Source organism: Typopeltis vanoorti, chromosome 2, assembly GCF_054136105.1.
Source record: "Typopeltis vanoorti isolate ZY-2024b chromosome 2, IOZ_Tvanoo_1.0, whole genome shotgun sequence".
In the NCBI taxonomy this organism is placed as follows: domain Eukaryota; kingdom Metazoa; phylum Arthropoda; class Arachnida; order Uropygi; family Thelyphonidae; genus Typopeltis; species Typopeltis vanoorti.
Genome location: NC_143550.1, coordinates 44,668,330 through 44,692,576, shown reverse-complemented (window position 1 = coordinate 44,692,576; position 24,247 = coordinate 44,668,330). Strand labels below are relative to the sequence as shown.

The 24,247-nt window shown below is 32.6% G+C and overlaps 1 protein-coding gene across 1 annotated transcript in view; it reads left to right on the top strand.

Annotated features, from left to right (window-relative positions):
- Positions 1–1,781: 1,781 nt before the first annotated feature.
- The window catches only part of LOC150108976 (voltage-dependent T-type calcium channel subunit alpha-1G-like), a 123,403-nt gene continuing 100,937 nt past the window's right edge, over positions 1,782–24,247 (top strand). Inside the window, exons 1-6 of the mRNA XM_090401369.1 lie at positions 1,782–2,068; positions 7,011–7,029; positions 7,506–7,510; positions 11,284–11,381; positions 14,399–14,570; positions 23,590–23,623. Of these exons, the coding sequence (XP_090257495.1) occupies positions 1,782–2,068; positions 7,011–7,029; positions 7,506–7,510; positions 11,284–11,381; positions 14,399–14,570; positions 23,590–23,623 (615 nt within the window). The remainder of the gene's footprint in view (positions 2,069–7,010; positions 7,030–7,505; positions 7,511–11,283; positions 11,382–14,398; positions 14,571–23,589; positions 23,624–24,247) is intronic.

Below are 24,247 nucleotides of genomic sequence, written 5' to 3'. Positions count from 1 at the left end.
TCTTATTACGTTAATTCCCTGTGACGTTTTTTTTTTTTAATTTTACACGCTGAAGTTGAAAATGTAGTTGCTGTTCATGATCTGATAGTCATAACTAATACTTTCTCTCTTTTCCTTCTTAGTAAACTATTAAATCATAAGAAGTATATGTTTGAGTAAGAGCTATTAGTAAAACAAAATAAATAAATAAGTGAACACGTATTTTGGTATAATGAAGTCTATAATAATATAGACTTCATTATATCAAAGATAATATACCAATGAAGTGTTTTGATCAACATATTAAAAAAAAAGAAAAGTTAAAAACGAAAAACAGCAATTAAAAAAATCAATGTGTAATGTACGGAATGAACTTACATATTAAAATATATAAAAAATTAGATAAATAAAATAGTTGCTACTGGTTTGCACCTGTTGCTATATAATTTTATCTATTGAACAAGAATTATAATGGCAGAAATCTTCAAAGAGGAGTAATTACAAGAAATTGGACGTAAAGGATTTTTTAATCTACTGAGTTATTTTAATTAAAGTACTTAATATATCTCAACCAAACGTTTTTATCTTTTCCCTCTTCTTGAACCTGAAAAGCGTTTATTGTTGTAACTAAAAAAAAAAGATTATATCAGATTACTAATATAAAAGAACGAGAGATGCAAGCTTCTGGTAGGCAACACTGGCTGAAGTAATTATGAAGGAAAAGGGGCATTAACGAAAGAAAGGACACCGACAGCGTTTTACTGTGTTTGTTCAAGTTAGAACGAGGAAATCTCCATATTCCGAAAGCATCTACAAAGTCTGTGACTCCGATGAAAACGATGAGATATTGCGCAAATGCTGCATACTCTCGACACAAGATCACGCTAATGTTTCCTACAAGTCCAAAGTTTTTTTTTTTTTTTCAACTCTGTAGCTGTTCTAGTACATTCATTTCCTTGAAGAGCATGCAGCCATTATTTTTGAATTCTTCAAGCAAAGAAAAATTCCCGACATTAAGCTAAATAATGGATCGTACGAGGACTGCACTTAGTTTAAAGTCGCACTTAATTTGAAATTAAAAAGACGGCTTTAAAATGTGTTTTTAAATTAAATTTAAAAATAACAGAAAAAAATGTTTGTTTTTATTTATTTTTTTTTTATCATTTAGTAATTACTGTCGATTTTATATTCCCTTTATTATGATTTAAATTTGAAATTATGCAAATTAGGATTCTAATCAATGTAGATCAGATCCGCTTTAATATACTCTTGGATTAGGAATTTTATCAAATAGAATTTGAATTGATTATCTAGATTTTAAATGATTTCTGTACTATTGAAAACAATAAACATGCTAATCTTTTCAAATGTAGATTTAAGTGTTCTTATGCTGATCTACATCCTTACGGATTTTCAAAAGTCAGAGCCGTAGCATTATCTTTTTATCTGTGGGGTAATTTACATTTGTAAATATATTATTTTATGTATCCTTTAGGCAGTGTTCAATAACATTTAATAATGCAGCATTTATTTTCTATTTATAATAATTTATAATTATTATATGATTTTAAAAAATTACGAAGACCTTTTCGGATCTCCGGTCCTCGCAAAGTAACATAACCTTTAAATTTACTGAGAGTGCAATACAACAATAAAAGTTTCGACAGTTATATCTAAACTTTATTCAAGAATATGAAAAAATATTAATTATCCAAGTTTTAATAAACAGGAATGATTTAACTTATACATACGTTTTTATATGTCCAAATGTGAAGATAAATTATATAATAATTTTGATTAAAATGTGTTTTATTTTTGATATTCTCCTTAACTTCAAGTATACATGGTTTGAACGAGTGAGTATGATGGTGATCTTGTTAAACTGTGTTACATTAGGAATGTACAAACCATGTGCCGACGAGATATGTGAGGACAGTAGATGTAAAACTTTGCAACACTTCGACAACATTATATTTGCCTTCTTCGCTATAGAAATGATCATTAAGATGATTGCTTTAGGAATATTTGGAAAACGTGCCTATCTCTCGGAGACGTGGAACAGGCTAGATTTCTTCATCGTATTTGCAGGGTAAGTTTGAATTTTACATATTTATTTTCTTATCATCTTAAATAATTACCTAAAAAGTATAAAATGTTTCAGAATTGTCCAATGTATCTTCTATTAATCTCATAGAAGAAATTATCGTGATGATAAATTCAACTTGTGAGTATTGAGTTATCGACAGCAAGAGTTGTGGTTTAGAGTACATGACATGCTCAGTATGATTTAGGAACAAAATGTTTGTATTATTCAAATAGTTTGTGCGTTTATTGCAATGATAACGTAGTTGAACTGGAATTGTTTACAAATAGGAGTTCTATTTATTTTTTTCTTTTCCAGGATGGTAAGTCAGAATATTGTTAGAACAGTATTCTGTTAGTCCTCTACCAGTATTGCAGTTTAATATCTTTAAAAACCTATTATTCTGTCCATAAAACATTATGCTTGTTCTACCAACCCAATTAGTAATAAAGCTCTTGGTGATGATGAGTTAAGCTAATTACCAAAATTAAGGTTATTATTTTAGTGATTGTAGCACTGTTTAAGCTTTCGAATCTAAGTACGCTGATAATAAACGATGACATTTTAACTCAGAATGTGTGAAAATGCTCAAAATCATCTTGCTGAAATAAATAATTTGAGCAAGATGATTTTTTTTAATATTAAAATCTTGTAGTTCTTGAGTGCAGTAATAAGGTAGGTACTGGTAACCAAAATGGCCCGTAGAATAATAACACCCACTTTTAGTTAAACTTATTTTCAGCATAAGAATGTCTGGATTGGCCTTGAACCCCACAATGTTGGTTCTGGTAAATGTCTGGTGTCAAGGAATCCGCTATTAGTTGGCGATTGAAATGATTACGTCAGCAGATACTATTTTTTGCTTTCTTTCTCTTATATGTTCAAAAAAATGTGGTTCTTGGAATCTTTAAAGTAAACCATATTGCACTTTCACCCTACTCAGTAACTAAAATATTCTTTGTTGTAAAGAGCGGAGTTTGAATTTCGCTAAAACCCGAGGAAATTTTTATTATTAAAGGCCTCTCAGCTGAAGTTCAGTTCTTCAATCTCATGCGGTGGAGTGAGGTATGAGATATTTCTTAGGAATCATTGGTTTCTTCATCCCATAAAGCAGGGCTTCTCTACATACGTAACTGATAAGCTCTGTGCACTCTACAAACAGAATTGTATGTGGCATTAAAAGTGGCTTTATATTAAACCAAGTAATTTGTCTGTCACAGTCTAACATATTATGTTAGATAATTATGTCTAACGTATTCAAAATAAGATGAGATTAGATAAAAATCTATATGTAAAAAATAAAAAAATAACTATTAAAAATATAGTATAATATAATAAAAATCTTTGCCCACTCATGATACTATGGTTATTCCCCCCACCACATACACACACAATATGGCCAATGGATGCATGGTAAGGGGTGCTTAGTGATTGATTACAGTCACAAATAAGAATATTGTATTTGTGCTTTCTGTTAATACTAGAGGATTGTACTGTTACAATTTTAAAGTAAATTAACCCAAGTTAGTGTTGACTAACTTTGATTAATTTGAAACCGAATTATCGACGACCGAAACAACTAAAACCGAAAACAAACAAACAAAGAAGACTTATGATAAATTATATTCATTGAAAAATCCAATAATTATTGACGGACTTTAGAACTACATTTTTTTATATTTCCTAATTTGCCCAGAGGTTTAAATTGTAGATTTTCTTCTTCTTTGTTCTCGTCAAAGAATTCAAATATCTGACGTTGTACGAGTGTGTGTGTGTGTGTGTGTGTGTGTGTGTGTGTGTGTGTGTGTGTGTGTGTGTGTGTGTGTGTGTGTGTGTGTGTGTGTGTGTGTGTTCGAAAAAAAATGCCTCGCGGTCTTCAGATTTCTATCAGATCACCGAAGCAGAAACCAACCGATTGAAGTTGAAAATTAATTTCACATTTTTTTTTAAACAGATAATGATGAACTTTTTTTAAAATCAAGGACACATTCGATTTACTTCTTCTCGATATGAAAGTTCGAAATTAGAAACTCATTCGCACAATTTCATTCCCTTTACGGCGATAAACATTTCTATTCCTGCTGAAGTTTCCCCTTAAGCTCAGAACCAAATTTCCTTTTATAGCACAGCTTTAGAACTTTCTATAAAACAAGATATTAAAAAATAAGAAAACGTTTTGATTTCATAGTTAAATATATCCAGTCATTAATTTCGGGTGATATTATATGCCTATAAGTGCTGTGTAGCTACTTTTGAGCAATTATTGCATTATTTTAAGATATTTTATGGAAATTAAATATCATATTCAAAAATTATTATAAAAACGCATTATTTAGAATTTCCAGTTTAGAAGGGAGACAGCTGGCGAGTATGACAAACTCAAAATGAAGTGGATTTGAGTACGCCAGACATATGAAGAAGAGAAAGATGTTAGCTGTAGTGAATGGGAAAGAGTAAATAGGTGTTTGAGAAAAGTTGCATCATACTGTATACAGAAGGTTAGGAGAATAAATTAAGTGAATATTAAATGTACAGATAACTTCATTAATCAGGAGTTGCAAGAAAACTAAAGACTTGTGGACATAAAAAAATTATTAGAAAGCATATGCTACTGGCAAAAAGGGGACCCAACATGGTAAGTTTCTCTCTCTCTCTCTCTCTCTCTCTCTCTCTCTCTCTCTCTCTCTCTCTCTCTCTCTCTCTCTCTCTCTCTCCCTATGCGTGTGTATGTGTCTCGCTGATGAAAGATCGTAAACCAATAGTATATTAATACCATGGGTGGGCTATTTTTCACCATTCTAGTTTTGAGGGAAACTTGTGTCATAGTTTTATCGTACATTATTTACACGTAAACACAAGAAGTAATATTTATTAAATATACTGCCAAATATGTCAGTTTGAAACTAACAAACTATCATCAGTGGCCTGAACAACATGATAGAACAACATGGAAATCCACTCTCCCTTGATAAACCAGGAGAATGGATTTCCCGAATAGAAAGAACTGCAATGGGAAGTCCACTCTCCCCTGCTTTAGCCAACTTTTATTTAGAGCATTTAGAAGAAATCGGTTTTTCATCTATAAACCCTAAACCTTCATTTTGGGTTAGATATACTAGATGACCTTGCTAAAATCAATACGTTACACCCGCCTATCAGATTCACTATGGAAATTAAAAAAGACAACAAATTATCCTTTTTAGACATTATTCTCATCCGCTCACCATCAGGTAATTTAACATCAGTTTATAGAAACTCACTTTTACTGGACGATATTTTCTCCAACAATCTGCACATGATCCTTCTCAAAAGGCAGGAATCATAAAATGTTTAATTCGACGAGCTATAATTAAATTGTTCAACTCCCCCATCGGTTACAAGAAGACTTCTCTACTATCAAACAGTATATGAAACTAAATGGCTTCTCCAAAAGAACCACACAACGTCTTCTTGACTCCTACAAACCGAACCAAAATAACAAAGAATCAATACATCGAGTTCCGATCCCATACATATATCTCCGGCATATCAGAGCTTATTTCAAGAATTCTGAGGAAATATGATTTAGTGCTACTTATATTCCCATTAATAAACTATCCACGTATTTCCCATCGTCTAAAGATAAACTCTCAACTGTGTCTCTTCCTGATGTATTTCAAGTTCCATGTGACTACCAGCTTTCCTACTTTGGACAAACTGGACGCTCAATAGAAAAAAACGAATACAAAAACATCACCTTATATTCAACACAACAAATCCGAAAAGTCTGGATTAGCACAACACGGAATAGAGACAAACTATAACATTCTGGTCCAAAAATCGTTTTCTACATAGATGTCGGTATAAATTCGAACGTCTGTTAAAACAGAGAGCTGAGGCCTTACTTCACCGCCCTAACTTGAATGGGAATGACTGCCAATCCTTGTCAAAAATATGGGAAAGTTTGATCGGAATAAAACATCAATTTGTTTTTAATTAAGACCAATAGTGATATATACAAAGATAGATCCTAAGAAGCCACTGGATACTGCATCTATCTAATGATCTGTTTAGTATATTATAAATTAAATTTTTGGATGATAATATAAATTATATAATTATTTTCTAATCACTTTTATGATTAGACTTTTCTTTAGTGAAGTATAACTCCATTAGCGATATAACATCACGCAGCTCGTACTATTTTGAATAATTCAATTGTTTGCATTCTACCTTGTAAAAAATGTCGTTCAGGCCATTGATGATAATTTATTAGTTTCAAACTAAAATATTTGGCAGTATATTTAATAAATATTACTTCTTCTGTTTACTTGTAAATAATTTATTATTTTTCATCACTGTTTATTTCTTTTTTTACATTATTAGAAAACCCTGTCCTAGAGACAAACATGGAAAATTTTCGATACATTTCAGATAATCCAATAAGCGGTGTCATCGCCAGGTGGGAGACCACCTCCTCAGTAGTCCACCATCACCCCAGGGAGACCACCTCCCCAGAAATGAATTTTATCTGGCGTATGAAATTCATTTTCCATTAAGGAGAATCACAAACATCCATGCCCACTGCCGGGTTCGAACCCATTTATTCTCCTTCTATATTAGTAACTGATAAAGGAAATAGTTATTGTCTGATAGTGTTGGACTTTCAAAAAAAGAATTTGACCATGACATTCTGGTAAGTACAGAAACCCGGAACAAATGGAGATATACATGATGCTGGTGATCTGAAGATGCATAAGAGAATGGGTGGCAGGGAACTAATGATGTCCCGAAAAACTTTGTACTTTTCGATTCACACATTAATCATGTTGGATATAATTTTAATTGTGTAATGTCTGGTTGTTTAATGAGGATATATTAAGGACAATATTAAATACAAATGACATACTGTTCCTGCAAGATGACGTGAATACACTGGCATTGTGGAAAATTACGATTACAAATACAGTGTGGCAAAATGTCTAGTTGTGCGCTTTATGCTGAAATGATTAGAAGCTATATATTATGCTGAAGGTTACTAGGGATTGAGGAGATCAGGATTTGGGAGTAACTGTGGGCAGGATGCTGAAGATCAGAGGGAATGCCATAAATGGATACGAATAGCAAAACGAATCTCTTGGATGTTGAGAAACACTAACGACTAGAAATGAGAAAGTTACTGTCACTTTTTATTAGACATTTATCATCTACAATCTACTCTGGTTCGGATTTAATTGCCTGTGTTTCTTCGGAAGATGAAGTGGTAGGGAGTATTCTCTAGCTGCTGACTAAGATGAAAGCAAAACTATGTTATGAAATGCTTGGTATGAAGATAGATTGACAGTTTGTGGATTGTAAATTATTGTAATTTGAATAATGATATGGATTGAATAATGAAAATAAGGAGTGAATAATGAAAACTGTTTGAGAGACAGAAGAGGGAAAGGAAAAGGGTTTTCTGTAGAATAAGTTTGCTGGAAAATGTTTGATACGTGAAAGAATAAGGAATTACTTTGGAAGCTGAATAAAGGTATGGTCAGTAGGTATTAATTTGTTTAAATAAAATTAGATATGTTTGCTTATTTAATTAAACAATAATATTTTGTAATATATAACAGATATTTATTACGTTATTCTATGCAATTTATCCTACCAAAATAAACTTAGCATTTGCAGACATGCGCAAATGCTAAATTTATATATTTATTTTCCTTTTTCAGAAGTAGAAAAAAATAACTTTGTGACTCCATACATGAAAGATTGGAAACCTGTTGTACATTAGTACCTCTGCAGAATAAGGATCACAAGGATTTTATTATTATTACTATTTATTCTTATTCATTTTTACCTGGTCCGGAAAATCTGAGAGACCAAACATGGAACTTTTTCAAACCACTTCAGGCTTCCAATAAGCGGGACGAATCTCTCACACCAGAAGACGAAATTCATCTTCCAGCTAAAAACAATTACAAAGATTATCCACGGCAGGATTCGAAGTTGTAGGCTAGTGATTGGAAAGTGGATACATTAACCAATGAGCCAACTACACCGGCTGATGTCGCTAGTTTAGTAATATGAAGCATTATTATTTCCAGATAGTGAGTACAAAAACCACCAAATGACTCTTCTGGGCCAAATATATTCCACACTCTTTGTAGGTATGGAAAGTATGACTTGTCGAGTTGCTCTATTATATGTATTGCTATAATTACTTGTTATGAAGGCTGTATGTTGATTCGATTTGTTATAGGATAATTAGTTCCATTTACATCTTTCGAAGCCAGTGTTCGAAAGCGGTTTCGTATTAAGTGAATACAGTGCTTAAATACTGTTACTGTTTATTTTTCAAGTTCAGGTAGATTTGGTCTTAAATTTATAGTTTTTCCTTGAAAGTGTTATTAAATAGTATGCTATATGAATGTCTAAAACCATATTGCAAAATTCTGGATACTTTTTTGAAGCAGAGAGTTGTGATCTTCTTCGGTTAATTTTTATTGTTGAACAGTAAAATGGGAGTTACTCTTGGTTTGGTGTTTTGGGTTAGTAAATGTGATGATGCCTCTATATATATAATTATAGGCCGATTAAGGATAAACTAGAAACCTTGTTTTTTTCAGCCAAGGTTTCTACTTCCTCCACGAACACTTCAAGCATCATTAGATATTTACCTATTAGTTTAATCGTTATTTATTTTTGTTTACCGTTGGCAATAATCCCACATCTTTTATTTTTCATGAATAACTTAAAATGTCGTTTATATTGTACAGTCAGTACGCTTTATTGAAATTTCTGTTGATATCATGGCAACTATATCAGTTATATCTTCATTAAGACGCGCTTAAAGTAATAGCCAATATTTTCCAACTTTTGTTTACCAAATTTGAATAAATTACATACAGTATAGTTTATTTCGTCTTCTGTGATGGAACTAAATTCCTCGTTATCATATGTGAATAGAATTATTGCACTAATGGCATGGTAAGAGAAAAAAAAAATTTCAAACCATTTTCATTGGTGATTGACTTACGTGATGTGTCTGATTTTTGAAATGTTTTTGAATTTTAACACCAAATATGCTTAAAGTTATCTTTCTATTTCCTAGAAAAGTGAATGAGTTTTGTAATAGAGTGTCAGCTAATTGTTCCCGGATACTGCAATATTGCATTATCTTTTCAAGAACCTTATTCGCGAAGTATTTTTGCTTCTGTTTGTGATCTACTGACTAGATTTTATTTCTTCACTAGTAATTTTAGTGTTCATACATCCCAGCAAATTGGGGGGATTTTTTAATCTCACCAAACAGTCAAACCGATCAAACAACATAATTAATCAACAGAAATACATAGATCGCATATCCTTAGCCGCTTTTGTTGTAATTAACAACCTTGGACTGCATATTAACAGCTGTTCTGATTTTCTGAGATCAAATTACAGTTTTCATAGTAAGATATTATCTTCCTTTAGAAAAAATGAATCCTGATTGACGAAATATTAACTTAAGGAACCATATAGAGTGAATCCTTGAGCATAATATATTCTCTACTCTGCAAGGTGAAGAGAGGAGTTGTTCCTAAATGTTGTCGCTTTGGGCATTCATCAAATGGATCCAATAAGTTCTCTAGATTAATGCCAGATACATAGTAATTTAAAGGCACTCATGACTCAATAATACTTATAATAAAGGATGATGAGGGTAACGAACTTTGATAGCGTACGCTAAATTATAATCAATCCCATGAATTCTCAGTTGGTGGGATCTAAGATGGCCACGAAAGATATCTGAACGTGACTTCTGGATATATTACTTGCGTAGTATTAATTACAGCGAATGAATGTTCTACAATGTCTTCTTCGTATACTTCGTAATATCACGTACTTCTACTATCCAGAGAACTCGAGTTGAACAAATCATGCTGTATCTGCTGACAATCTCGTAAACTTCAACCCGCATGGCCTTTCTCTCTGTACAAGAGACAAGGGTTCCAGCAAAAGTTCCGAGCAGTCCTAGAAATTAAAATACAGTAATTATAAATATGAATGTTGAGAGTGCTGCTGAAGGTATGTACTGGACAATACATAACTCTACGCCAGTTGCAATAAATTACGCTTCAGCAGTTTACACCTTGATGAGCACGTAGGCTGAACTATTGCACAGAAATAAACCAGTGCTTTAGAACTGTAATTTCCTTCATGTTCCCTGAAGAATTCTAGCTGTCGGTTCATAACATTTGTCGGTTTATAAATAAATTTACTGATATTAGAAGTTAATGAAATGTGAAGACATGTCTGACTTCGTCATTATTTTTCTCAAGCAACTGATGTAGATCTAGGGGGACATTGTCATCTTCAAAATAGACAAATTCTTCAAGAAAGAAGGAATCTTTTAGGTTATCAGGTCTTGGTATGGCCTTGTTTATAAGAATCATGCCAAAGATTTAATCTTTGCTAAGAACCTAACAGTTTTTAACAGTTGAAATTTAATATCATTAGGAGCTAATGATATCAAACTTCATTCCTGCAGATATGACATAAGACCAAGATAAAAGTTAAACAGGCCTCGTAATTAAATAAATATATATGTGTGTGTGTGTGTGTGTGTATCACGAAATCCTAGACATAAAAGTTTTTGAAAATTCAACGATGAAATTATAACGACAGGTTAGTATATAGCCAGTGAGACTTTCAACAGTGTAGCAACATGCAATTACGACTGGCCACACTTTCCTTTGTTATAGGCTTAAACACTGTGTGTGTGTGTGTGTGTGTGTGTGTGTGTGTGTGTGTGTGTGTGTGTGTGTGTGTGTGTGTGTGTGTGTGTGTGTGTGTGCGTGTCTGCGCGCGCGCGCGCGTGTGTGTGCATATCACCAAAATATCACGTCACACGCCTTCGTATCATTTAATTAAACCATAAAGTTGAATCAGTTTTAAAATATTTAAAATATTTTTTAAATATTAATTCACCTACATCGTTTTCAACAATAAAGAAAGAATGAAAAAAAAAACAATAGTAAGCAATAGAAATTTTATCACTTATCAGACACACCAGGATCCGAGCATTGGATACGTCCCATATTTTCTGAGAATTGAATTTTCTGTCTTTTTTCTTTTTAGATACTTTCATTCATTATATAACTGCTATGAGTTCATCATTAACAATGTTATAGAAATTTAATACATTATTGTTCTTCTACAGACATATTTTGATCATTGCTTTATATTTATATATATTTTTTTAAACTTAGGTCGTTAGAATATTGTCTAGATGTAGGAAATATTAACCTGTCTGCCATTAGAACAATCAGGGTATTAAGGCCTTTACGTGCCATTAACAGGATACCAAGTAAGTGTTTATTTTTTTTTTAAATAAAATAATATTTGATATTTTATCTAATTTTTTTAAACTTACTCTAGAAATTATTTTCTAATAATAATATTTTTTCTAGACTTAAACAATATAAAATGCACAATGAAGCTTTTTTCTTCTTTCAGAAATAGTTTATTTACGTAATTCTTACATTAAAATTTTGTGGTGTGCAATAAATACTTTTTTTCCCCTTGAATAAACAACACGTAACGGACCACTAGAGAAAGGAGGCAAATACGTGGGACATAACAGAAGATAAAAGCTGACAGCTGGAGATCAAGTCAATCTCACAACGCAAACATGTTAAAGCGAAGAGGCGTGCTTCACGCGCTTGACCGTGCACTTGCTATTGGCCATATTCCACCGAAGGACATCTTCGTATGCTTCCACGAGCATGTGGAGCATATACAAGTATAATGACTACGATTCTTTTTCCTGTTCAGATTTCATGCTACATTTCGTCTACGGTGACATATGGGGGGGGGGATATCCCTCATATTTTAGATTGAGTTTTCATAAAACGACCAAAATAAACCTCTCAAAAATAAATTCTACTGTATATTTTTCAAAAGAAAAAATCAACCTTGAAGAATAAATATACAATTGGACCACGTTCTGAACGGTATTTTCTGATTCACTATGTGCAACCTCTATGGGGCCATCGACATTTAAAGACTGTTCATGTGGTTTTTGGAAGCATCATGACCAGCGATTGCTTCTTTGCTGATATGAAAATGTAGCAGATATTAATTCTGTGACTTCCACGTTCTTAGAAGAGAGAGAGAGAGAGAGAGAGAGAGAGAGAGAGAGAGAGAGAGGGTGAATAGCTAAATGATGGAAAATGTCCCATATGCATTAACATTGCATTGTTAAAAGGAAAATGCGAAACATCAAACTATAGCACAGTACACTTCAAATAATTCTCCCCACTGACCGGTCTAGTTCGCAAATAAATACAGAACTCATTTTCAACACTTGTATAGTTCATTATATATCTTATTGAATACAAATTCTGATACTTTGCTAAAATACGTGCCAGTTGAGCTGGAATTGTATAATTCGTTTTCGTATAGCAATATTCATAATAATCAAAGACTGTCAAGATGATAGATGGCATCTGTGTGGTGGGCGTGGCGAATAAGCTGTTGTTGCTAAGAAACAGACATTGACTTTAAACAGGAAATTTTCTTCTATTCAAAGAATGAAAATTTTGTATTTTTAAACCAACTTATGTTATGTTGTATTTGCAAGTTAAAAATACTAAACCGAAATCATAATTTCGTAATTATTGTCTTCCAGTATCAGGGATTACCATGCTCGCGTACATATTCCATACTTTGCACTCTTTCTTTCCTTCTTTTTTTCATTATTTTTAAAATACTTCTTGCCTACATTTTATCATTTCAACCATGTTATCTGCTGAGATAAATGTTTTATAGTTTTGTCATTTTACGCCTCAGTAAGCATTTGAAAAATCTACAAAAACCAGATGTTACTTTACTGATATGTGAATACGATAACCGACCACATAATGGATTTTCTCTCTTTTGATATCGACAATTATCTTTCAGATTAATTAAACTATCACGAGCTCATTACTTGTGAAGATCATATCACCGTGAATTTATCGCACGTCTGATGATACCGAGAGAGTTACGTTAAAGTTAGGAAATTATTCTTTCCAATGGGAATAAAAATAGAAAAATGGTTGAGGGCCTCTCTTTCAGATACAAAGAAGTAGCTTCTGGACTGGTACGGTTTAGGTGTTGAAGTTCCATTGTAGGAATTTCTGTTGCATTTGCTGATGTAAATGAGCTCATTTACATCTGTAAGCTAAAGCTACCTGGACTTATTTACAAATTTGAACAGACTTGTTAATACTTTATTCAAATCACAGAGAATAAATATTGTGACATCAAATATTTATTACAAAATTAAAATGTAATTAAACATCCTCATAAGTGCAACACACAATTGAAAATAATTTGGACAATTAAATTTCATTTAGGATTATGCAATTTTCATTGTGCAATTTCAAATTCATTGACATATAATAGATAAAACAGCATATTGATTAAAGATACAAAGTGAAGCTCCAGCTCCTCTCTCTCTCTCTCTCTCTCTCTCTCACTTGCGAACTGTTGTGTATACAGCCTAACATTTATCCTTAAGGAACAGTGCCGCTTTCAATTAACTATTGCCTCCTAGTTTACAATAACGATGACGCACTTTTTGAACAGAGAGACACACACACAATATCGATCTCTAACGTCTTATTATCTGGAAATCTATTACCTGGAAATGCTGCTACGGTCTGATTAATTCATTCATTCACTTAATTTTTGTGTATTAGTGTTTGAAACAGACCCACATTTCCTCACAGATTATAGTACGTATGATGGAGCTCCAAGAAATTCAAACCAATTCGTAATTAACATTGGAATGATGTGAGCTTGTTCTGATGCCAAAGCAGAACATCTGGATAGCCACTGTTGAGCCTTGAAGCTGTTGAAGTTAGTATCTACAGTTTCCATTAGAACATAATTCGGATGGCAGCTTAAATGGTCTCAAGAATGATGGAGGGAACGCTCCAGAATGAAAGAGTAATACTTTCCAGTTTTCCTGCAATTGTTTCGACAAAAGTCACACTCCTAAATTGAAACTTTCAAATCAGATAATTTGAATTAATCAAAATGAAAGTTATTCAGAATCAAACATGAATAATTAATTCAATATGAACACACATAGACATATACTCCTTATAATTTTCCTCTAAAGTATAAATTTTACGATCAAGTATATTTATTCATTGTCCAGTGAAAAATTCAAAATTTAATATAATAAAAATATCCAAACTGCTTTGATGGTTCTTACGTTGTTGAATAAATGGGTTACCGTTGACTCATAAATCAATGGCTTTAAATAACATTGCACCAATATTTATTACTAATTCGTATATAATAATAATTATTATTTTTTCCTTCTTTTTACAGGTATGCGTATTCTTGTGATGCTCCTCCTCGACACCCTTCCAATGTTGGGGAATGTTCTTCTTTTGTGTTTTTTTGTATTCTTTATTTTTGGTATTGTTGGTGTGCAACTTTGGGCAGGACTGTTGCGACAAAGGTGTTATCTTGAGCTTCCGGAAAATGTTTCTTATCCAGGGTGAGTCGCTTAGATTCTTGCATAAGAAGTGGTAGCCTTTTATAAAATAATTTTATTAATTGAACTATTCATTCCTATTGCATCCATTTAGTAGCTTCGCAAATGAAAATATACAGTATTTTTCTACAGTGTTTATACATCCAGCAATCTTTATCATAGTGATTATTCGTTATGCCATTATTTTGAAATTATTAATTAATTTTTGGAAGATCAAACCACTTTTATAATTAAACTGAAAAAAATAAAGTTATTTATAATTAAACTGTATCTTTAAATCGAAGTTAAATAAAATTAATCAATTGAAATTCCATCGAAGTCTTTTTTAAAAATAAAAAATAAACTTTTGTTAATCTACCAAAGTATTTTTTAAATTAAACTTTTGAAATTTACCGAAACCTCTTCAGTTATGTTTCTGGTAAGAAATTCGGAGGGTAACAGATGGTAATGCTGTAGCCAATGAAGTTTTAACTGAGACTAGGCTATTGCCGTTACCCCGCCATGACCAGAGCTTATAGCTCAATAACGCCCTATCCATACATTTCCTTCTACAGATAAGGAATATGAAAAGCATTCTTGCTTCACCCCTAGCAAAAAAAAAAAAAAAACTGTGTTTGAAAATCAAAACTTTTTTTAAAAGTATGTCTTTTGTATAATAACCTAATACTACTACCCACCTATTTGCATCGTTAAATTTCATTCTACTCACAGGATTATATACGAAAACGTTGGTCTAATCAATACGTGATATAAAAGGTGTTAAAATCGTTTCCAAGTGTTGCGCCCTCTATAGGCGAAACTCTCTATTATTGTTATTTTTACATGTACTAGTAATAATCCTAATTTCTTTAAACAGACAAAACGTAATTTATAATATCTCTCTCTCTCTCTCTCTCTCTCTCTCTCTCTCTCTCTCTCTCTCTCTCTCTCTCTCTCTCTCTCAGAGTTTAATTAAGAGAGTTTGAATTACTTAATATTTAATCGCACATTTTTTTTATTTTCACTAATTTATTTATTAATTAATATAAATTAAATTTAATATTCATCTAACTTCCCTTGATTTATTTAATTCACTTTATTTATTTCAAAATTAATAGTTACACCTACATTGATCAGAAAGGCATCTTTACATCGTATTCAAGTTATATCGCATCGCTTTTATGTTTGGAATAAAAATCATTATACTTGCTGATCGATTTATTGAAATTTACTTTTGTAGGAACTGAAACCAAATCCAAATCCAATCGATTCTTAAAAGTTAAATATGAAATATGCTTATAAGTAATATTTATATCTATTGCGACACAGATTCCCTGAAGTTTTCTATATAATCCTTAGTACATCTAAAAACACTCTCGCGATTGAGTCTGGAGCCTACCATCTCTGGATATGAGAATTTGGTGTTAGGTGATTACTTCTTCGAAGGACGCAAGGGATAGTGGGCGGAAAAAACATATCTGGCTTACAGAAAGACGAAACGTGACAGAAATCTGTTTACTAAAGGTCACTATAATGCTGCAGACGTTGCTATGGTAATAAACGCGTGCAGAATTATAAGAATGACAACACACAGCTCTCCTCTTACCGTAGTTTTGCATTTCTTCTGCTTAGCTTGATGTCGTTGATAATCATGGCGAAAGCACGCACAAGTCTTTTAAGAAGATTATTTGATGCAGATTGAGATCCAATTATCATTGAACAGGTGTATAAATAAAAATCTAGAGCACGCTCTTCGAATATAACAAATGCGAAATAAAATTGAAGATGGGTAATGGAAAGAGATAATACTTTAATAAAAGATAACATTCAAATATATTAAATTAAGGCCAAAGAGAAATGTGGATTTACCGAAGGAAAATGACGTATAAACAAATTAATTTCATTATTTTGTTTAATAAAACATATGGAAAATATAGGAACATTTAGGTTTTAAAGAATTCACAAATAGTCGGTGTAGAAGAGATAAGTGGAAGAAATAGTCGGAAGTAGAAACAGTATATGCTGTTGGGAAAACTATATTTCTAAAATGACTATAAAATATGGTTCCAAAATTAGCAGTTTAGTTGTATAGAATGTAGTATTGATTTTTGCAGCATTTTATCGAACATCAGGGATTATAAGAAGGTAGCCACTAAACGGATGGCATTCTAATACATATTAAGAGAGGAATATAACCAACTGCGCATGTTAATGAAACTGAACGCGTAAATATTGCAATATCAATCTGGGTGACATCATCATTATATTAGCCTATGGAAGACCATTTGTCAACAATGTTATTTTTATTTCACATATGTTAGGGTTACGAAATTTCAAAATATATATGAATGACATATGCATGCATTTTCCATCTGATTGCTACTCTGGAACCGCGTCATGGCATTCCAAATATGGGTTCTGAATGGGGAGAATGTGGAAGATAAATTGGTTCTGTGAGCAACTGAAAAATGGATGGCAACATTGCGAAAAGGTGCATTTGTATTTTTATAATGAATATGAAATCACCTTATTATGAGTAAATTGAATAATTTTAGTTCATTACTTGAAAATAAACCGGCGTTATGCAAAAAATAATACTTAGAGTGAAAATCTAGGACCAAAAAGTATGACGCTTCATGGTTTTTCTGATGTTAACAAAGACCAGACAGAGGTCATGTTTAGGATACCATGATAGCCAATGCAATGTTTGTCTTCCTGCACAGAAAAGAATATTAAAAATTTCCATTTATGGTCAATCCATTTTTGGTTACTTTCAACGTTCTCAGGACCTGTGTCTAATCCGATCTGTACAATTCACTAAGTTCAATAGATTTATTTTTCTCCGCATCAGAATAACTTTGTGACACGTTCCATAAATTTGTTCAGCAAGAGAAAAGTTGTTAGAATAACGAGATACATACATAACGATAACCCCCATAAAACCTTATTTGTTTGCACTCCAGAGATCAACTAGCTTGGCAGCTGCCTGAAAAAAAAATGCAGAATAATTCTTTCCTAGCGGATTCGCCAGTTAGTTGATCGTTATTGTGCAGGAACATATTTTTCTCTTGATGACTAGGATGTTAACCCCACAACTCAGAAGGAAAAAACTTTGTTTCTTATAGTAGTAATGTTTCGAATTAAAAACACAAAATAGATGTACTTTTTTTACTTACAAATCATTAGTAGTAATGAACTCGACTATCGGTGAAAACGAAACAGTCGATAGAGGTCGCTTCTATATCCAAATTCATAGCTAAAATAGTTCTGATTTTTCCCTTTCGGGAATAAAATGATTTTAGATGATATATTTATTTGTTATTTAATTTTTATCTTGTATACATCATTGAAATATATATAACCTTATTATATTGTCGAGATAGGCAGAGAATATTTAAATTAGAAACACGATTTTTTTTTATTAATTTCGTTGAACAGACCGAACAATCGAAGTCTTGTGGCGCAGTATAAAAGTTAGGGAATCTTTCCTCAAATGCATGGCACGTTCACAAAGGACTTTGAGGTCGTACAATATCCAAGATGACGCTGCATGATATATATAGGCTGATCGTTAGCAAGAAAGTTATAAAAATCACAACTGTTTACATTCCTCTCGTCATCTCCTTGAAGGACGAGCTCTTTAAGATTTTTTTTTCTACTTTGCTGTGGATACTGTTATTTTTAAACTTTTCATTTAAAGACTTAATTTTTTAGCTCTGGCATAACGTAATTTGATGAGAATGAAACATCAGAATATTAAGGAAATATAAAAAGGTAAAGAGACTAAAATGCATAGTTTTTATTTAAAAAAACACAATGGTTTCTTTCATGTTTAAGAACTGTGATGTGAAATTAATTCTGAATTCTACACAGTATTTAGACTTCTTCAAATAAAAAAAACTACCTACCCAGATTTTATGAAAAATAACTATAACATCCTAGCGCCATATCCCCTGCGTGTTTTAACATGCAGTATGAAAGCAGAGGGAATTGTGACAGCGAATAATGAGATCAGATAACAGGAATATGAAATTAATCATTTTCTTGAAATCTGTGAAAGATAACAGCAATTTGCCTTTTATGATTAGTAAAAAACAACGCAATAAAAATTTGTGTTTTTCTGTCCGTGAATGACACTGGCAATTTCAGAGTCTTGAAAAATAACAGCATTATGGTAATCTCAAATGGTAAGGAAAGATATGCTGCCTTCTGAAGAGAATATCTTTGAGATGGTTACCTTAACTGCTTCATCGATAAGTACTGTTTGCACATCATAAATGCAACGCTGACATTACTTGGTTCATAGCAGTGTAATTTGCAAGGATCATTCTAATGCACCGCAAGAGTTTTGTCATCAAAACATCAACCTTTTTTATTTTTTTTATTTATTATATGTTTATTTTCAAAACGTGACTGATATCAATGGGAAATTCCATCCCTATTCTTAAGTATAAACACTTTTTTGTGATATTGATATAAATTAAACTAGAAGAGCTTTTCAAGGAGACAGGAGCAATATTATTTCAATGGGTTAACATCAACTGGAATGACCTGAAGCAAGTACGCTATAGAGGAAGCCTTTGAATGGAAAGACCTGGGATCGAGTCCCGTCTAGAACACAAAGAATCTCATCTGGATTTCTTAAATGAAGATGAGTTAGTCTCATTTCTCCCGAAAACTAGAGTTTTTCATCCTGCAAACACATACAAGCCAGTCGGAAGAACAGACACGGCAAACGATGCTGGAAGAATTAACAACCTGTTATAAGAAGTAAGCACATTTCTAAGAAGACAAGCTACTTGACCGTAACAGACCATCGAGTCTCACAAGAGAAAGGGAAGATGGGATGGATATAATGCTTTAAATTATTATCCAAGTCTGGTGGACGTTAAACCACCTGTTGAGGTAATCCTACATTCGAATTTCTCTCTCTCTCTCTCTCTCTAAATTTACAATAACTATTCTTGAGTTTAGGATGCCATTTCCTCCGTCGTTTGAATGGACTTACTGTTCTTCATTTTATAAATCTTCTGTACTTCTCTTACTGTAGTTTCTGTACTTACTTACTGTACTTCACTGTATAAATACTGAATTTATGACGAACTCCACTTTTTTTTGATGGACTTCTGCTTTTAATAGGGAATTATTATTATTATTATTATTATTATTATTATTATTATTATTATTATTATTATTATTATTATTATCTTCCAATGTTCCGAAATAAAACCTGTAACACACGCAAAATACCTCGGCCTCTATATAGATTCCCACCTTAAATGGACAAAATATATAGAATACCTACACACCAAACTCTGGATCATCGCAGCAAAACTCTTCCAAGTTAAAGACATTATTCCACCCAACATAAAAAACTCCTATATCACGGTATCTGCGAATCCCTACTCAGATACGGAATAACAGTCTATACAAATACATCAAACAGCCACCTAACAAAATTAGAAACACTACACAGGAAAATCGTGTCAACAGTGATCTGGACACCTTACACGCAACAACCAATATCCAACAAGCACATGGCGACACACAAAATTCTGGGCATTAAAAACCTGAAACACTACATGACATTAACAAGGAATTACTTCAACATCATCTATCGAACAACAGAGACACATATCGTATAACACGACCTACAACAACTCTCTACATCCCCACACCCTGCAACAACTAATACGGTTCTTTTGTGAGATCACATCAGATACCCACGCAACTCAACAACCTACCAAGAAAGTTAAAACACGTAGATAACTACAGAACATTAAAAAAAAAACGAACTCTTGAAAATATACAACAAAGTTAAGAAACCATTAACACTAATATATACATCACAAATCACTAGCATCCAATGCCTACATTCCATACATAAACAGTAGCAACAACACAAATAGTGAAGGCTAAATCCCACTCTCTTCATAAAAGCTAACCTAAGCTTTGAAGTAGGTGGAATTAACTTGCCTCACTCATCTACAAGTAATCCTTATAAGCAAATGCAGAAATTTGTGTGTATAATCATTCTTTCTCAAACTTAAAAAAAAATCATTATTATTATCTAAGACCTCCAGGTAGTCAAGGACTCATCGAGGGAGGCTGTAAATTACCTAACCCAGCTATCATACCTTCCCTTAAATTCATTTACACTAGATGCACTCACTACCAGTAAGGGCAAATTATTCCACTCATTTACTGCTCTCTGGTAGAAAAACCTAGCTCTTACCTTCTTGACTGCAAATAAATGTAACTCCCAAGGATGCCCCAGTGTTCTTTCCCCACCTTCCATATAACGAAACATTTCATCATTTCAAATGATGAAATGTTTCGTTATATGGAACTTTCCTCTGTTAACCAGAGTCTGTAATCCACATACTCGCAATCTTCCCTCATAATCTAAATCCCAGGAGTTACAAAGATATAATCTTTGTAACTCCTCTTTGCACCCTTTCTACAGCTTCTTTATCCCCTCGGAACCCGGGAGAGCAAATCTGCACACAGTAATCGAAGTGTGGTCTTATCAAACCTTATAAAGCGGCAACATTACTTCCTTATCCTTACATGTCAAGGTTCGCTTCAACATCGCAATTATCCTCTGAGTTGTATTTGCAACTTTTGGTATGTGACCTTTGAAGTTTAAATTCTTACCCACCAACACACCAAGTTCCCTTGCTTCTTCAGTTTCTTGTAGCATAACCCCGCTAATATAATATGTCGCTGGAACTCTAATCACGCCAAATTGCATAACTTTACACTTACTAACATTAAACTGACAGTCATTTTCGTTTTCCCAGATTTCCAGTCTATTCAAATTATTTTGTAATTGATGAATATCAGTAGCATCCCTGATTGCCTTGTCTATCTTGGCATCATCAGCAAACAACTGAAATCTGATGATAGGCCCTGCTTGACGTCATTAATGTATAGATTGAACAATGATGGCCCAAGGACTGAACCTTGAGGTGCACCACTGGTTAACCTAAATCTGGCAGATTCACACCCACTGTATACTACGTTTTGATATCTGTCTCTCAACCATCCCCTGATCCAAGTCAATAGATTATATTACAATCCCATATTCTCCAGTTTACACAACAGCCTATAGTGTGGTATCCTATCAAATGCCTTAGAAATATCCAATATTATCATAGTGTATCCATTCCGTTTATCCAACTCGGCCGTAACATTGTTATAAAATATGAGCAAATTGCTAAAACATGACCTTCCTTTAGTAAACCAATGCTGTTCCCTGCAGAGTATAGAATGCTTGTCTACCCATTTCTGTATGCGAGTTCTTACCAACTTCTCTAAACTCTTCACTACCACACCAGAGATACTAATAGGTCGGTAGTTTAATGCCCGTGGTATCATTCCTGAGCTGAGATTCAAGTTATACAAATGTGTGAAAGGCCTAGCCAATTCAGCTGAACATTCCTTTAACAAACGGGCAGATATTCCATCTGTCCCTATTGACAAATTCTTATCCAGGTTATGCAAAAGCTCTTCAACCTCATTCTCATGAACCTCTAACTCTTCATCCAACGTAGCAGTAGCACCATGCACTATGCGACATACACCTGTTTGATATATCTTAGCAAAGTGAGCACTCATTAAATGAACAATCTCCTTAGCTTCCGACACTGAAGTACCATCTGCATTCAATACAGTTATTCTTCCACGTTCATTCTTTCTTTTGATTGCGACATAACGATAAAATTCTTTTGGATTGCCTTTAGCTTGCATGACCAATTTCATTTCATACTCTTTTAGCTTTCCTCACACTACTCATTACTTTTATGGTATGAGCTTAATATTTGTCATAACTCCTCTCACTCTTATTCTCACGATATTCTTTCCAGATCATCTTCTTCTTGTGGATCTCTTGCTTAATAAGGCTGCACATCCATTTCACTCCCAACCTATTTATTCTTCGAACATTAGGTTATCTATCATAAAACCTACCCTTCAGATAAAATTAACTAATTTTACCTGAAGGTGTTTAAAGAAGCAATTCTATAAATAGAAATGAAATAATTCTTAATTCTATTACGACCTATGTGGATTGATTTTATGAAAAATATCTAAAGAAATATGAAAAGTCCTGGTCAAACTGCACTCATGAAATGAGCATTCGTAAATAATTATATTTGTTTAATGGGCGACACAAATACAAAAAAGTTACTGAAGTGTGAAGGTAAAAATTATGCTTTCTGTCATTCAGTGTAAGTCGTAATCGAAATACTGAAAAAGAGAGTCCAGATATAATTAGCAATCTGTTCACTTAAAAAGTCTCCAGCGTTTATCAGAAATCAGATAAGGAGTTGAATATCCATAGAACATACGAGAACAACAACCTATTAACGCTTCTATTGAAGGAAACTCCGCTTGAAAGTCCCCCCTGCTTTTTAAAGATGATGAACCCAATGTCACTATCTTGAAACACCTAGACATCAAAATAACGCGTTTTCTGCTCTAAATAGACTCTTCTTTCACGCATTTTGACAAGATGTCTGTTCCCCCAATGACAAATAACATCCTTAGACATTCAAAAGTTGGGATGCATTATGTTTGTTCTATGGAAAAGTCTATAGTAGATAACTAGCCTCTCTTCGAATGCCTAAAATGACTGACAATGAGTTTTCATATTCTTAACAATAACGTACCATAATAATGTGATTTCGAACTATTATAAGACTACCTATTGATCGTTATTTTAGTGAAGCTTCTAAACTGATTGTTTCCTATCTAAATTTCAATGATCATGATAGAATCGTGCTTAAGCAATGTGGATCTCTATTATTATAAAACTTTTGACAACGAAATAGACTCAATCTACCAGGATAGTATACCTGTTAAAACACGATGGTATACATACAGAAAATGTAAACTGTTATTCTTTTTATGTTTACTTTTATAAACGCAACATTATACAGATGATTTAGTAAATATTTATTTTATACTGCATTTTTTTTTCAACTTATAAAAATATCTGCAAATATTAACATATAGATTTTGAACTGTTATACTCTTTTAGGCATATTTCACCGTTTTATCTGGAAAAAGTGAAAGTCGTCAAGTAAGTAAAAAATAAACAGCTAAATTCATTGTTGAGATTCATTGTTCATAAAGCAAATAGGAATTTTTTATCTTTTATATCTCTTTAGATGAGAACGTATTTGTTCCATTTAGAAATGTAAAATGATACTCGTGTATAATTACATATACATAAAATACGTCTGTGGTCATCACATTTTAAGGAACTGAGCATTCTTTCCGATCAGCATATTTAAATCGGAAAAAAATATTCTAGAAGCATATACGTAAATATTGTTCATTTTTAACATAATAAAATTTCATTTACTGGCTGCTCTCGAAATTTTTAATATCTGCAATGTCGAGTGCAACAGTATTGGTTATGTGATATTAATTGCCATATTTTAATGCATTTAAGACATAATTATATTTAATGATCAAAGTGTTTAATGAAGAATCAAGTACGTAAAGGTGTAAAGAATCAGCAAAATATAACATAATATGACTAAAATACTTTCCTTCTTTTTTTTTTTTTTTGAGTACGAGCTTTAACTATTGATATATTACACGAAATTAATTCTATTTTGATTATTAGACTTATTAATTTATTATCTTCAGTATTATTTTATTTCAATCTTATTGTTGTTCGTCTACTGTTA